Source organism: Cryptomeria japonica, chromosome 5 (genome assembly GCF_030272615.1).
Source record: "Cryptomeria japonica chromosome 5, Sugi_1.0, whole genome shotgun sequence".
NCBI classification, from domain to species: domain Eukaryota; kingdom Viridiplantae; phylum Streptophyta; class Pinopsida; order Cupressales; family Cupressaceae; genus Cryptomeria; species Cryptomeria japonica.
The window spans coordinates 372,828,128-372,844,925 of NC_081409.1; the positions used below are offsets into that span (position 1 = coordinate 372,828,128).

General features: G+C 37.0%; 1 protein-coding gene across 6 annotated transcripts in view; it reads left to right on the top strand.

Moving 5' to 3' along the window:
- Positions 1-1,174: 1,174 nt before the first annotated feature.
- The window catches only part of LOC131034934 (DEAD-box ATP-dependent RNA helicase 21), a 223,990-nt gene continuing 208,366 nt past the window's right edge, over positions 1,175-16,798 (top strand). For 3 of the 6 annotated variants that reach the window (XR_009372623.1, XM_059221469.1, XM_059221466.1), the window contains exons 1-2: positions 1,179-1,430; positions 1,553-1,633. Coding sequence is in view for 5 of the 6 variants with exons in the window: in XM_059221469.1 (XP_059077452.1) it covers positions 1,586-1,633 (48 nt within the window). In the remaining variant the exon portion in view is untranslated. The other 3 variants (XM_059221467.1, XM_059221468.1, XM_059221470.1) reach the window with 3 other exon arrangements.

The following is a 16,798-nucleotide window of genomic DNA, read 5'->3' on the forward strand; positions in this document are numbered from 1 at the left end:
CACCCATTTTGTCACATAATCAGTGCATACTAGGATGTAGGATCTTCCATTGGAAGTAGGGTCAATTGGTCCTACAAAGTCTTATCCCCATTTGTCAAATGGTGTAACTACTATTTGTGGATACAATGGTATCTCATCAGATTTGGTAGGCCTACCCATCCTCTGACACCTATCACATTTGCTAGGGTATTTAGTTGCATCTTTATGTAAGGTTGGCCAATAGTATCCTGCATTAAGAATTTTGAGTGTTGTCCTCTTGACAACAAAATGCCCTCCATGTGGCTCATCATCACAAGCATGAAGAATATCATAGGTTTCTCTACTTCTAGAACTACTAAAACCCTTGCTTGCCAGATAAGCCTATGTGGAATGATTTCCCTTTTGAGACAATGAACTCCTGCATAGATTCTGCTTCTTAAACAAAGAGACAAAGTTTTCTTTGCTTCCAAAGGAACCATGATTAATGGAAGGGAGAGTAATAGCGCCAAAGGAAGCTCGCCCAAAAGCCCACCCAGGAGCATGCCCACCTCCATTAGCCTCCATCAAGAAACTAGACGAAACACTAGGAGAAACCCTAGAGGGCGAGAGAAAACCCTGTGACAACATCGGTATAAATCAAAATCTAAACTAATATAAATATCAATATAAATATTAAATTTATGTCATATATTACTAGTTTTATATATTTTAATATATATTTTATGTCCAAATTAATTATTTTATATTGATTTTGACATTAATAATTAAAACTAAAAGATAAATTAATATATCTTTTATTAATATATAATTTATACATAAACAAATAAAAAATCTAAAAAAATATATTTTAAAATATTAAATTTTAATGTATGCAATTAATATATTAAAGAAAAAACTTATTAAAAAAATATATTATATAAAATAAAAACAAAACAAAACAATATTGATACAGTTCAATATATTAAATTTTATGCAATCTTTTAATAGCCTCCCCATTAATTCGTAGTTAAAAAATAACATAAAGCATGCCCTATATCAAAAATCTAAAAAATATATTTTAAAATATGAAATTTTAATGTATACCATTAATATATTAAAGAAGATAAACTTATTAAAAATAAATTGTCAAAAAATATATTAAAGAAAATAAAATAAAAATAAAACTACATTTCAATATATTAAATTCATGCTCTCTAAAATAGCCTCCCCGTTAATTCCTAGTTACATGAAATATTGATCGCTGAACTGGAAGACCTGCTCGCGCGACGGATTGCAATCTGCAATTGCTCCAAGGGTTTTGAATATTCTCTTAAAGATATATTTAAAAATTTTCAGACCATTCTCCGTACGAATGTGAGGCGAACTTAAACGAATTTTTAAGATTGTGATGAACGACGAATGCTGTGACATAGGATTTACTCATCACATTGCTTTATAGTTCAGACTTTTAGGTTTTTTACATGTTTTGATTTGTATCACTAGATATTCATTCTTCAATTTCAGTTCCATAATAACTGTTAAGTTAGAGCAAAGCTATAGTTGGGCTCATATCACCTTACAATTGTTTCTGCAGCTGAGTTCTTAGTTCCTGGCAAAGTGACAGATCATGAAACGAGCTTTGGACGAAGCAGGGGCATTATCAGTTCCCAAGAAGGTGCCTTGTGCTTGCATGTATTTATTAATTATTGTATTTGTCTGTTATGCTAAGAATGGTATGTTAATATCCTCCTTTGTTGCAAGCAATTTCCACATATAAGTTCAAATTCATGCTTTCATGTTTATATAAAAAGGGTGACTTGTGTTAGGAAAAGTGTCTGGCATAACAGTAAAATCTGAAAAAGTTGTGTTATAGAATAAAGAAAAATAGAAAAGGGAATAACATCCCTTTTGTTTGTGGAACCTGCAGTTAGATGCATTATCGTCCTCCTTATAGTGGCAACCTTGCCCCACTAGGCAAAACCTAACATAAACAAGAAGGGTTGACAACTTACGCATTAAATTTTTCCAAGAGAACCCAACTAAATGTTCAAATGATTATATGCTTATCCTCATATGGTTTAAGGAGAGAGGATAACTACCTTATCCGTCCTCAACAAGCCAGCTACATGTGGCATAAGATGGAACCATCCAACATGAAATAGAAGCCATTTGACAGTTTTGTACCTGCCAACAGCCCGGGATACTGCAAAATCGTCAAAAGGATGGTCAACACATTGCATCTGTCGTGGCAGAAATTTTATACTGTTTCAATGAAGCAAATTCATCAGTTAATCAGCAGTCTGGACATTCTTTCTGGCAAATGATGATGTCACTGCCATTTATTTGGCAGCAAGCAAGTCCAGACAAGATTTTTAAAATGTGAACGTTTAGCACAACTTGCCACCAGGCTTCTTGGTTCTTCTGCTTGCTCCTTGATTTCTTCTAGCTGCTCTCAGTTATAAAATTCGACAAGCATTGAATTGTTAATTTTGTGTCTCAGATCAAAAATCAGAATTTAATAAAATGAATTTAGGATTAAGTAGGCTTGAAAACAAAGCAAGTGCACAAGAGACTTAAGACATTTACCCTGGGAAAACCTCTGATGAGGAAAAACCCAGCTATAAAGACCCACAGGTCTGACTATGTATTCACTTTAATTGTAACAATACAATGCATATATAGGGCTTTTGTTGCAGCACCTCAACAGCAGATAAGAACAGCACTAAGCAACCATCACCTTTGAAGGAGAGTCTTCAACACAATTCGCACTCTTCTGGAGATAATTCGCACCCTTTTAAGAGCAGATCTGAAACTTGATTGATATCATCTGCAATCAAAGTGCTCTTTATTTATATGAGCTGCTGAGGATGCAATATGAGGTCGGCCTCAAACTTTGGCGCTAAAAACCTTTTATTGTTTTATCGAAAATCCCTTTTATTTGGGGCCACACGTTTTAAAGGGAGGCGTGTTCTTCCTTTAGGGTCGGCCCTAAAGGGACACGCTACCTCTTGTAGCGTGAGGGTCCAGCCCTATTTTCTTACATAGTTACAAACCAACATGAATGACCCTCAATTATGAAAAAAGGTAATCATGATAACATAGAGGGAGAGACTGCGGCATTCCAGGTTTCCTACACTTTCAATAGCATATTTACGGCGCAATCAACAAATCATGTACATCGACCCATATGTCTCATTGGAATGTGAACTAGGCATCGAAATTTTTTTAACTAATAAGGAAATCATATGATGCACTGGCATCAATCTCTTACAGCATTCTCTTCAAATAATACTAACCACAATTAATTCATATATAGAAAAAGATGATTGTAGCAAAAGAGAATTCATGTGTTATTTACTAAGAATATTCTTTAGTATTTACATGAGGATAAATGATATGCACATTTATATACATTCAGGTCTTACAACGTCACTCCTTCAACATGCAAGACAACTGAAAGAGTCATGATGCATTGGATGCCTATCTCTTCAACTGTGATGATAATAATCTACTTAAACAACTTCTCAATTATGATGCCATGAATGGGCATGACAAGGAGTGTACACAATTTTTTTAAGGCCATCTATGAACTGAGTCTCAAAGAAGAGAAGTAGATTTTCTCTCACTATCACTTCCTTGAGTCATAGCAACTCTGGCTCTCAGACTTACACAGCCTGCTTTACTCAACTGGGTTCTTAACGAAAAATTCACAAGAAGATATGAAAGATTGTCAGCAGTCCAGCATTACTAAATTTATGTCCATCTCTGATTATATGTGTCCAGTGGCATAAGGAGTTGTGATGAGTGATATGGCCATGGGCATGACCAATACCAAATGCAATCGCCAATTTCCTCAACACACATGCTGCACTAAATGAAGAAATTGTGCCTAAAATATGATTTTTCCATTGCTGTTGCTTATTTCTCTAAGATACACATACAAGATAGGCACATGGAAAAAGATAGAAGAGATTTGAGGGAATCGGAGAAATCTATGAATCAGGCATTAAATGAATGCATTAGGAGTGACCAGACGAAAACCTGGAAGCTCTACTTTGGAGCCCTTTTCTGAGCGAAAGGGATAGCGGATCCAGGTATAGATGACAAGGTGCGACTGAAGGAAGGTGTGATTATTTTGTTGGCTTTGCCTTTGTCTTCAACAGGGCAAAGAAAGGTTACAGCTCGATCAGACCCGGTTCATGGTGACCTCGTCATTCCAAGCAGCGGAGTATTAGGAAAAACAAACACGGGTACGGAAGCTAATACAGGTCAAGAGAAGTTACAAGACCTCAGATTGGATATGTGCCCCATTAAGGTACACTGGCTATAAGCGCTAAATTGGAACTAATCAGGACATAGGCACTGAGTTGCAGATAACTGCATTCGATAAAGCCAGAAATCTGTTAAGTGTTCACAGGTCAACACATATGTTGAAGGTTGTTCAGTTAGCAGATTGATTCTGGGAGCAGACCTATACCATCTTTATTAAGTCATGATTGAAATGCATTTTTATATATAAAAGTCTGAGACTCTGAAGACATATTGCAGAAAGTTGTTATCTATAACTGCAAGTAGACTATGTTAATGTAATTTTGTTAAACTCTGAGACTGCAATGTTTTGTCACTGATTGTTTTTCCTGAGTTCTTCAATTGAAAATTTAAGGAGATTATTTCAGTGGTATCAGAGCCAAAAATTCTGCCAGCCTGTAGGATGTTAGGGTTGATTACAGAAATGGAAGAAAGGGAAAACGAAATTGCGGATTCTAAATGCCAGATGGTATAATAGATATCAAAAGGTGAAGAATCTACTAACATTTCAGGAATATCTAAGTTTGACAAGAAATACTATACCTGTGAATGAGGAGATAATCAGAGTGTTCGATGAATACTCAAGTGAACCTGAGGATGTCAAAGCCACTGAATCTTTTGACAGGTATTACATAAGAAAGAGGAAAGAAGAAATGGATGCTGAATCAAAATCTCAACCGGAAATGAAAAATGTCAAATTGTGTCTACTCAAGAGGGAGTTGATGGTTCTGTGGACGGAGAGCTTAAAATGCTTGAGGAGTTTGCTAATGACACAGGTTCTAAATAGGACGAATTAGAGTATTGTCTTAAAGATGGGTTGGATGGAGAGGCTGAAATGAATGAGAAGAGTGAAGAGCCAGAAGAAATATTTAAGGAACAAGAAAATTCAGAAGTTACTATTGAAGAAAGGATGGAAAAGAAAGAGGAATCGAGTGACTTGCAGCCTACTAATGTTCAAGGAAAAGATGAAAATCAGTTAACAAGTCTCGAAGTTTGGACTCTCAGCCAAACATGTGGAAGCCCCAAGGAGGATGAAGCCATGCTCACAAGTTCACTTCAGTCCTATGTGAGTATGGAGTTGGACAAACAAGAATCAATCCAATGTTCAGATTCCAGCTACATGCAAGGTATGATAGCCTATAGTGAGATTGATTTCCCTTGTTTTGTACACATGATTACACTAGGACTAGAGAAATACTTGTTAAGATCATATGAGGCATATTGCCTGAGAGAGCTGATTGTAGAGACGAGGAGATTGCCTAACAATAAGGTCCTACAATTTGATAATAATTGGTTTGTCATGGGTACTTCACCATGGTGTTGGTTGGAGGCAAATAAAATAATAATTAAGGAGGTGCAGGTATGGATTAGTTTAATGATTGGTAAGGCAGCTAGAAGAACATGTGACTTTCAGCTGGACACACCTCATAGATCAGCACTTATGAGGAAGCAACTTACTGTGGAAGAAGATGCAATAAAGGACAATGAAGACACCTTTAAGAGGCAGGAACATCATTCTGATTTTCTGAGTTTGACCAGAAATCCTTTGTCATCACATGAGCCTTGCATGGAGGACACTCAAGATTGGATTGATAGGTATGAGGGAGCTGCTCCTGAATGGCATGATTATGAAGACAAATGAAAACATTTGTTTGAATATGATAGACCTCAGGAGTCACGTCACTTGGAAGGTCAATTGAGGTTAACTGAAGACATGATTATTGCAACTCTAACTCACATTGATGATACTCATATGATAATGGCAGATTATTTTTGGAAGGCTCAAGGGAGACACAAAGGCAGGAGAACTATCTCTTGCAGACTTAAAGGTACTCAAAAATGTAAATGATATTCAATTTACATTCAATATGCAAGTTATATTCTATCTTATTATTTTGTTTTCTCTATTACTGAATTATTATATAAATCTGATTGTCTTCTTTTATGTGGCAGGAGAGGAGGAGCATTTATAAATTTCAATGTCCATTCTCACACATTTCATTTGGTATATATAGTGGGCTGGGTACGGTCAAGCGATGCCTTGACCGGCCATGTCTTTTGGACATGGCCGATCAAGACATCACTTGATCGTGCCCTCTCACGATAATGGTGCATGGCATTTTATTTACCAACCGGTGCATATTAAAACACCCGATATAATTATCGGTGGTGCATGGTTATATTAACACCCGATATAATTATCGGTGGTGCATGGTTATATTAACATTATCTTTTACACCCGATATAATCGGTGTATGCCAAACGGTGTATCCTTAACACCCGATATAATCGGTGTGAACATAGACTAATCTCAATATCAAACGATAGTCTAACCGATAATCGTTAAGTCTTATTTGCAAGAGTTAACTCGATTTGTCAATCGGTGAATATGAATAGATTATCAAATTTGGATACTATGATAATGAATAGTTAATATAAAGGGAATGTTTATCAATTGAATGCTTGAGTTTATTCATTTTAATAATCGATATGATAAATGATTGAATGAGAGATTTCATTCATCTCTCATTCAATCATTTATCTTACCCAAGCTATCTATACATTAACACTCCCTCTTAGCTAGGTAAGATAAATAAGAGTAGTGTATCAAGCATCACAATTCAACTGATGGTTAGCATTCATTTACATATTTTAATTTTCTAGGGGATCATATCATCTACTCACGAGATATGAAGTATCACCTAACCACGTGATACAAAATGTCTCTCACATTAGTCTTGTGATGACAGGATATCACCTCAGCACGTGATACCAGTATTACCTAATCACATAATACTTAAGGATAATCATATGAGAAAATATTCAATTCTCAACTTTATCCAAGTTATGGTAAGTGCACTAATACTTCATATGAATGTTTTACCATAACACAATCATGGCTTCATCCATGATCTACCAAAGATCCAACATGATAACTAGTTTGGACATTATAAAATCGTCACCTTATAATGTCCACATACAAGTGTTCACTATCTTGAGAGATTGTCACCTCTGAGACATGAACTCAGGGGATAGAATCCAAAATTGTCCTAACATGACAAAGAGGTTTACACATTAAACATCTTATAGGTATGCAAACATATATTACAAAGCAAATTACCTTTCCATCATACCTAAACCTTTTCTGAAGTGATCAACCTTCACTCTGGAAAGTGGTTTGCTCAGAATATCTGCAGTTTGATCTCCTGTAAAAACATATTCCAGTTGGATTGCATTCCTATCTACCATATCTTGCACATAGTGTTATGGAATCTCAATACGCTTGGATCTGTCATGAAACACTGGGTTTACAGAAAGTTTTATGCAACTCTGGTTGTCATAGTGTATAACAATGGGTTTCATAGGTTCTCCAAACAACCCCACAAGCAACTTCCTTAGCCATACTACCTCTCGGGCAGCCATAGAAGCTGCAATGTATTCTGCCTCGGTGGAGCCTTGAGCTACCGAAGACTGTTTCCTGCTGATCCAAGATATCATGGCTGAACCTAGACTGAAGCAACACCCTGAAGTGCTTTTCTTGTCTGTCACACTTCCAGCCCAATCTGAATCTGTAAATCCATGTAGGTCTATATTAACCTTCTCGTATTTGAGACCAAGTTTTAGAGTACCTTGTAGGTATCTCATAATGTGTTTCACTGCAACCAGGTGTATCTCCTTTGGTTCACACATAAACCGACTTAGAGCATTAACTGCATAACAGATATCTGGTCTTGTATTTACCAGGTACATCAGGGACCCAATCATTTGTCTGTATTGAGTAGGATCAGTGGGTTGTGACTCTGCTGCTGCTTCTTTAAGTTTATGTAAGTTGGTTTCCATAGGAGAGGTCATGGGTCTACAATTTAGCATTCCGAATCTCTTCAAAATATCCAAGGTGTACTTTCCTTGGTTTAGTATAATGTTGTCAGAATTCTGCCATACTTCCAATCCTAGGAAGTAATGAAGGAGTCCTAAGTCCTTCATATCAAATTCTTTGGATAGATCATTCTTGCATTGATCTATAAGGTGATCATTTCCTGTGATTAATAAGTCATCAACATATAAAATCAATATTAGCATATCACCTTTATTTCTTTTGTAGTAGAGATTAGGATTTGCATCATTTTTGGAGAAGCCTAGTCCTATGAGATAGGTGTCAGTTCTTTCATACCAGGCTTTGGGAGCCTGTTTGAGCCCATAGAGAGCTTTCTTGAGTCTACACACATGAGACTCTGCATCATGAATTTCAAAACCTTCAGGTTGCTCTAGGTAGACTTCTTCTGAGATCTCACCATTTAGAAAAGCTATCTTAACGTCCATTTGGTGTACCTTACATTCTTTTGCTGCTGCAATGGCTAATACAACTCTTACTGATGTATACCTGGCAACAGGTGCAAAGGTTTCTTCATAATTTATTCCCTCCCTTTGTGAGAAGCCTCTGGCTACAAATCTGGCCTTGTGTTTTTCAATACTGCCGTCTGTAGCATGTTTGATTTTGAACAGCCATTTAGATGAAACCACAGATTTCTTGGTTGGCCTAGGAACAATCTCCCAAACATCATTTTTCATAATGGACTGTTACTCTTCAGACATGGGATCCTTCCATACTTGATGTTCAAGTGCATCTGATACATTGTTTGGTTCAACTTTAGAGAGGTCATTCATAAGAGCAACATAGCTAGTGAATTTATTAGGCCTTTTGCTTTCTCTGAAGGTTCCTAAGGGAGCAACAAACTTCTAAGCTTCTTCTACAGTTTTGGTGGCCCATAGTGGTTTTTTCTTGAGGTTTTCTCTAGGTGGACTTTGAGTTTCACTCATAGTTTCCTCAGGATTCTCCCTCTGAAGCTCAGGAGTAGGATCTCTATGTAAGCTAGGGGTGGGGATATAGACTTCAGGATCTAGAGAGCTTTGGGCTCTTTTGAAGGCTAAGTTTTCTTCAAAGATCATATCCCTACTTAGTTCAATATTCTTTTGACCAGGTATATATATCCTGTAGGCTTTGGAGGTTTCACTATATCCTACAAAGATTCCCTTTTTTCCAGAAGGCTCTAATTTTAATCTTTTATCCTTAGGTACATGAATATAGACAGGGCATCCAAAAATCCTGAGGTGGCTTATATCCGGTTTTGATTTAGTAAAGACTTCCTCGGGGGTCTTATTTTCAAGATGAGAGTGAGGACATCTGTTTTGAATATATACAACAGTGTTAGTTGCTTCTGCCCAAAGATTGATATTTAGATTCTAATCAAGAATCATAGCTTTGGCAGCTTCAACGATTGTCCTATTTTTTCTTTCTGCTATCCCATTTTGTTGAGGGTTGTAAGGTATTGTTATCTCCCTCTTAATCCTTGAATTTTTTCAAAACTCTTTAAATAATTCTGATGTGTATTCCCCCCCATTATCAGTTGTTAGGGTTTTAATTTTGTTTCCTGAGTAGTTCTCTGTTAGTGATTTGAATTCTTTAAACCTATTAAGGATCTCTTCTGATTCTTTACATTTCAGAAAGTAGATCCAGGTGTTCCTAGAGTAGTCATCAACAAATATTACATAATACAAAAATCCCCCCAATGAATTTACAGACATAGGTCCACATACATCAGAATGAACTAACTCTAAAATTTTACTTGTTTTCCTAGTACTACTCTGAAAAGCACCCTTAGTATTTTTACCTAGGGCACATCCAGTGCATGCCCCTGAATGATATTGCTTTAGCTTGGGTAAACCTGTGACAAGGTCTCCCATTGATGATAAAGCTCTAAAATTTAGGTGGCCTAGTCTTCTATGTCAGATTTCATTGGCATTTGTAGTTTCATGAATTAGGGCTAAGTTGGGCTCTGTGCATAACTCATATAAGTAGCCTTGTCTTTGACCAATTGTTTTAGCTTTCTTGATGGATGAGTTCTTTGGCCAAGCCAACACTTTGTTGTCCATGAAGGTCACTCTGTACCCATTGTCCTCCAGTGTTGATATTGAGACAAGATTCCTCTTAATGCTTGGAACATATAGCACTCCTCTAAGTTGTAATGATACACTTGACTTTAGTTTGATGGTGCAGTTTCCAACTCCTTTGACAGGGTGTGTAGAGTCATCTCCGATGGTTACCTTTTCATCATTCTCCTCTTTCATGGAGTCTAGTACTTCTCTGAATCCTGTGATGTGTTTGGATGAGCCACTGTCGATCACCCAGGAGTTCACTTTGTTTGATGCTTGATTTGTGAGTGCTGAATAGAGTACATACTTCTCGGAGTCGTCTTCCCTTTTCGTTTTTCTTGTTTTGGCAAATGTGGCTTGTTTAGCTCTTTCTGGACATTTGGCAACATAGTGCCCAAATTTGTCACATCTGTAACACTGAATTTGCGAGAGATCCTTCTTGAAGGAGTTCTTGTTGTGACGACCTTTTCTCTTCCTAAATTGCCTCTGCTTGCCTTTCTTGTTTGAGTTCGTATTTAGAACTTGTAGGTCTTCATCTATATTCTTCTGTTTGATCCCTTTCTTATTTTGCCTTGATTCCTCTTGGAGACAGTCAGCTTTTAGCCTATCGAATTTAGGAAAGTTGTCCCTTGCACTAATGCCTTGGACGAATGTTTCCCAGATGCTAGGCAACCCATCTAGAGCAATGAGGGTTAATTCTTTGCTTTGGATCTCATATCCAAGGGTTGCCAGTTCATCCCTTAAGGTAGATATTCGCATGAAGTAGGCATTGACTGATTCTCCTTTTATCATGGTTATATGATTTCTCTCTCTTTTTAGAGCCAAGGTTCTACTGGCATTGGATATCTCAAAAGCGTCTTCAAGTGCTTTGAACATGTTGAAGGCTGTTTCGTGTTTCTTTATAATGGGCATAATATTGTTCCTTACCCCATCAACTATTATTTTGGTAGCCTTATCATTTCCTTCTCTCCAAATTGCTTGGTCAGGTTCAGTCTCAGGTTCTTTAGTTTCAGTCTTTACAAATGATTCAACTTTTCTATCTTTTAGAATCATTTGAATTCTGAATTTCCATGCGGAGAAGTCGTCACCCCCTGCGAGTCTGTCTTCAAATCTGATAGCGCCAGCCATTGATAGGATTGTGATGTTGAATATATACTTGATTTGAATTCTACGTAAAATTGAACAGCCTCCGGTTTGATTTAACTATAGCTTTGATACCATGTAAATGATATTCAATTTACATTTGATATGCAAGTTATATTCTATCTTATTATTTTGTTTTCTCTATTACTGAATTATTATATAAATCTGACTGTCTTCTTTTATGTGGCAGGAGAGGAGGAGCATTTATAAATTTCAATGTCCATTCTCACACATTTCATTTGGTATATATAGTGGGCTGGGTACGGTAAAGCGATGCCTTGACCGGCCATGTCTTTTGGACATGGCCGATCAAGACATCACTTGATCGTGCCCTCTCACAATAATGGTGCATGGCATTTTATTTACCAACTGGTGCATATTAAAACACCCGATATAATTATCGGTGGTGCATGGTTATATTAACATTAGATATAATCGGTGTATGCCAAACGATGTATCCTTAACACCCGATATAATTGGTGTGAACATAGACTAATCTCAATATCAAACGATAGTCTAACCGATAATCGTTAAGTCTTATTTGCAAGAGTTAACTCGATTTGTCAATCGGTGAATATGAATAGATTATCAAATTTGGATACTATGATAATGAATAGTTAATATAAAGGGAATGTTTATCAATTGAATGCTTGAGTTTATTCATTTTAATAATCGATATGATAAATGATTGAATGAGAGACTTCATTTATCTCTCATTCAATCATTTATCTTACCGAAGCTATCTATACATTAACAAAAAAAGCTTTGGTTGTGATGAAACCAAATTACCTATACCTACTTTCAGATAGAGATCATCATCTCCAGCTTAAAGAAAAGAAGATGAAGTAGATAAGCTTACCTATGAGCTTAAGACTACTATGGATTCCTAGAAGAATACTCAAATGGCCCTTCAAGGATCAGAAAATCAAGTTTATGAGCTTTGTTTGGAGTTGAGTTTGACACATTCCTCATCATCTAAATCATCTACAGCAGCCACATCCAAAGAGCCTCATTATTCCTGACTGTGAAGAGTAGAAACATGGATGAAGAAATTGTGGGACTTCAATGTGAAGTTTCTAGAAAAGAAGACGAAGGTATAACTTGCAACCATGGGACAGAAGTTATGACAGGTGGCATTTGGTTTTCAGTTGGAGACATCTCTTGAACCAGCAATGTGGATAATCATCCACTCATTAAAGGAGAAGTAACCAAGTTCTATGAAGGCATCACACAAAGGCAAGAGGAAAGGACTGATTTCCTGATTTGGAACAGCAGTCCCCTACCTATGCAGACTCATGAGTTGGCAGCCCTTAAACATGAAGATGATAATGTTATGGAGTCTCCCATTGTTGGCACCCAAGATTTGAAAGCCAAACATGAGGTATTAGCTATGGATCCAAGCCACAAGAGGTCCGAGTTTGTATATTTCAGCATGGAAGATGCAAAGAAGATACAAAATATGTTTGATGGATGGCTACAAAAAGCTAGGGAGGCAAAGTTGCTGGCTGCCCAAACAAGATAGCACTTGCAAGAGGTTAAGGAACTCTGCAATCATATAGATAAAGCGAGATGACAAAGAGAGGCCTATCTTCAATCACCATTTCTTCCAAGGGAAGAAGACATGGAGATGGAGCATACAGGGGATGATTCTCTTGTGTTGAGCAAGCAAGAAGAACATTCAGATTTGGTGTATAGACAGTGGCAGAGTAACTTGGATAAGTGGGACGAGCCAGTCTTCCCTGTCTAACCTCATCATAGTTGCAAAAGACTGTATCATGTTGTTGACGTCATAAAGCTTTCCATTGGCCCTGGACTGGAAGATGTTGAAAGTATGCAGCACATGTTAGAGGATAATGTACCTAGGAGGTTTGGGATTATCTTGTTTTCATCAATATCAGTTGCAATGATGGAAGAAAATGATGGTGAAGCCCCTTAATATTTTGACAAAGAGCTGAAGATTAAACAAGACCAACTGGTGAAGGCAAAGGCTGAGATTGATATCGATCTAAAATTGATTGAAGTGCTTGAAAGATTTTTCACAAAAGATCCAAGACTTGATGTGGAGTGGTGGGTCGTGGTTTGGTTACTCCTCAGTATCTAAAATGATGTCACTATAGGCGGACTCAAAGTAAAGATGAGCAATCTTAGATCCGAGGCAAACCTTGAAATTAAAATATGCCATGCTGCTGCTAAACATGAGCAAATGCATGTAGACACAAATGTTGTTCGCAAACTCATCCCAACTGAGCGTTGTGGGTTAGATAACAAAGAGGATACAAAGAAAACAGTCTTCCTAATGATACAAGTGTGGCCTGGAAGCAATAAACCGCAGTTGGACAAGCTCTGTCAACTGCCCCAACAATTGCTTTGTCACCTGTTTATTGGCTTCAATGTCAATGGATGGGATCCCAAATTCGAATTCAATTCAAGAACCAAAGATGAAGCCTTTCATCATGGATACGTCATTACTAAATCTTGGGATTCTGCCTCAATTGCAGAAAATTTGCAAAGAACCACACCAAAATAGCTGTTTCTGATTGCATGGGAAGAATGACATCTGAAGCTGCATTTGCAAAGACCATTGACTTTATGAAGCTTCAAACATCTCAAGAAGCTTTGAATCCTAACCACAGGGTTGTAGTTCAAATGTTACTTTTCTTGGCAGTAAGTTTGTTATCAAATAAAGCAGATTTCTTTACTTCTAGAGCAGGTCTAAGAAGTATGAAGATTTTGAGAGAATACGTTTTAGCGGAGAAAACTAATAAGGCTGCTGAAGAAGAGGAGGGTGGTGATGAGGAATGGTCCCCAAGGAGTGAAGGAAATAAGTCCACTGATATGCTTGATTCAGGTTCTATTGATGACGGTGAGAAGGCTAGAGCTAATGGAAAAGATGGGCACATATTTAGGAAGTCCCTCAATTATGGAACCTTGGATGCAGCCAACTTTGTTATTGAAGATGCTCCTGTTCTGAGTTCAAGAGGAGGCAACGGGTGTATGATAGATGGTTTACTAGATATGGAACCAATTCCTAAGCTTGTTGAGGAGCCATCTTTTTCAGTTTCTGATCATATTGTTCTACAAACATTCCAATGGAGCCTACTTACATGGAGAAAGGGGAAGTTTAGTTGCAGAATATTGGTAGAGCTATTGAACAGGGTATATAAACAAGAAGATAGAAACGATGCTGATCAACAAGTAGGTTCTTCTATACAACTGATTCTTGTACTCTGTTATCAAAGTGATATTGGGATTATGTCACATAAAGCTGACTTTGCAGACTTTGGAGTTGATAATTTTGTAATAGGCAAATGGGAACAAAAAGAATTGCTTAGTAGAAATAGAGAAATGAGTCCATCTGCTGAGATATTTTTTGTTTCTACCACGGGTGAACACTGTACGGGGGAAATTGCTTGCACTGCTGTTTTGGCAGCTGTTATTGCTGATTGGTTACAAAAAGAATCAATTTCTATGCCAATAAACTTATAAAGCCACCATCTGACATGTTGATACAAGAAGGGACCCTAAAGTGGAGGAAACTGTAGGAAGTTGAGGTCAATGGAGTGAGGCTTTTGGATGGGCATTTTGTGTTGGGAATTGTATTACAGGCATACATATTGAAAATTGATAAACACACAGCAAAGAACCAGTTGCTATTTACAGGACTCAACTGATGAAGACAAGACCAATATGAATTTCCTGCCTATCATTTAGGGGGCACAAAATGTTGGTTGCCAGCGAGATTCAATAATTTTGGAATAGGTAGAAGTAGAGTCTCGTGTGAACAACACAACATCACTTGAGAATCAGTGGGATAGAGGAAAATTTTGGTCATGATAGAGGGATTCAATTCTGATTCCCTGACCTGATTTGATAATTATTTGATTGTTTTCCTTCATGTCCCTCCTTCATCGCGGTCCTTCCTATTTTATACCTTTATGTCTCTTTGAGGAGGAGAGACAACCTTTTGGAAGTGGCTGCCCCTTTAGAATGGTCACAACCCTTTCTTAACTGTGTCTCTTCATGTTCGATCCTTAATGACAACTCTTCACCAAACATTGCCATGTTCACTCCTTAATTCGCTTAAGGATCTTTGGATATCTTAATCGCTAGGTTTATAAATGCTGCTTGTGCGATTTGTATAGACACTGATCATTGCTGTTGTTAACCCCTGATTGCTGCCTTGTATGAATTTAAAATTTGTGGTGTCTTATGAATAAGACAAATTTTCTGTTGATTAACATAAGGTTAATACTACTTCTTAGGCGGGGGCATGACAAAGGGTTATCAGGAGGATTGATAATTGTCTCAATATTGTCCAAATGTGCAAGATTTTACAAGGAAACTTCACTTTATGATGGAGATTCAAGATCTCCATTCAGTTGCTTGATTATGGTCCAAAGAGACAGGGTAATAGATCTTACTTGAGGTAGTGATTTTTTGATTCCTTTTCCCCATAGTTCTTGATCCAATTTGATGACAAAAGATGAAACTTTAATACTTGAAAACATGATTGAAACCCACAGAATTGGAACTTTATAGCCATTCATTGATTCCAATGCAATTTGTATAAACCCCCTAGAGAAGTAGAAGAGTGACACTTTATACTTGGTTTGTTTTAATACGTGGTCTCCATATAACTATATTAGCACTCAAAAAAGTGAACCCTCCTTAGCCCATTACTCCCCACCCCCCCACCCCTTAAAAAAGAAGAGTTCTAATACATGATCTCCCTAGAATTGTTTGTGCATTTAAAAAGTGAACCCTCCTCCCCTTAAAAGTTTTAATTTACTATCTTTACAAACCCTCAAATTGGGTGATAAAAAAATTTAGCAGGTGAAATACAAGAATTGTAGAAAAGGAGCTTTGAAAAGACATAAAATGATCAAAATAACTCCTTGAATGGTGTCTAGAAAATATTTGCTTCAAATATTGCAAGCTATAACGAGATATAATGATTTTGCTTGCTTTCATCATAAAAAAATACATCAAAAATTAGAATTGCAGGACCAACTTTTTATCATCTTTTCTATCTTAATACTGCTCTAAATCCTTATTGTGACATTTTTCAGAAAGCTCTTGAAGTCTTATTTCCAACTAATCCAAAATCACTTTTTTTGGAGACCTATGTGAGGATGACATCATGCTTGCATATTTTAACACCTACACAATGCTTGTGCAAGTGAATGGTATGGTTTGTATGACGATGGTTTAGAAAAACTTTTGCAGGGCTTTGGGTGAAATTGTACAAAATGGTTAAATTGATAGACAATCCTTAGGTTTGGGGCACTTCAGGTGCGATAGCAAGGTTAGAATCACTTTAGAATATTTAAACACCTACACAATGCTTGTGCAATTGAATGGCATGGTTTGTATGACAAGGGTTTAGGAAATATTTTGCAGGGCTTTGGGTAAAGTTGGACAAAATGGTTAAATTGATAGACAATCCTTAGGTTTTGGG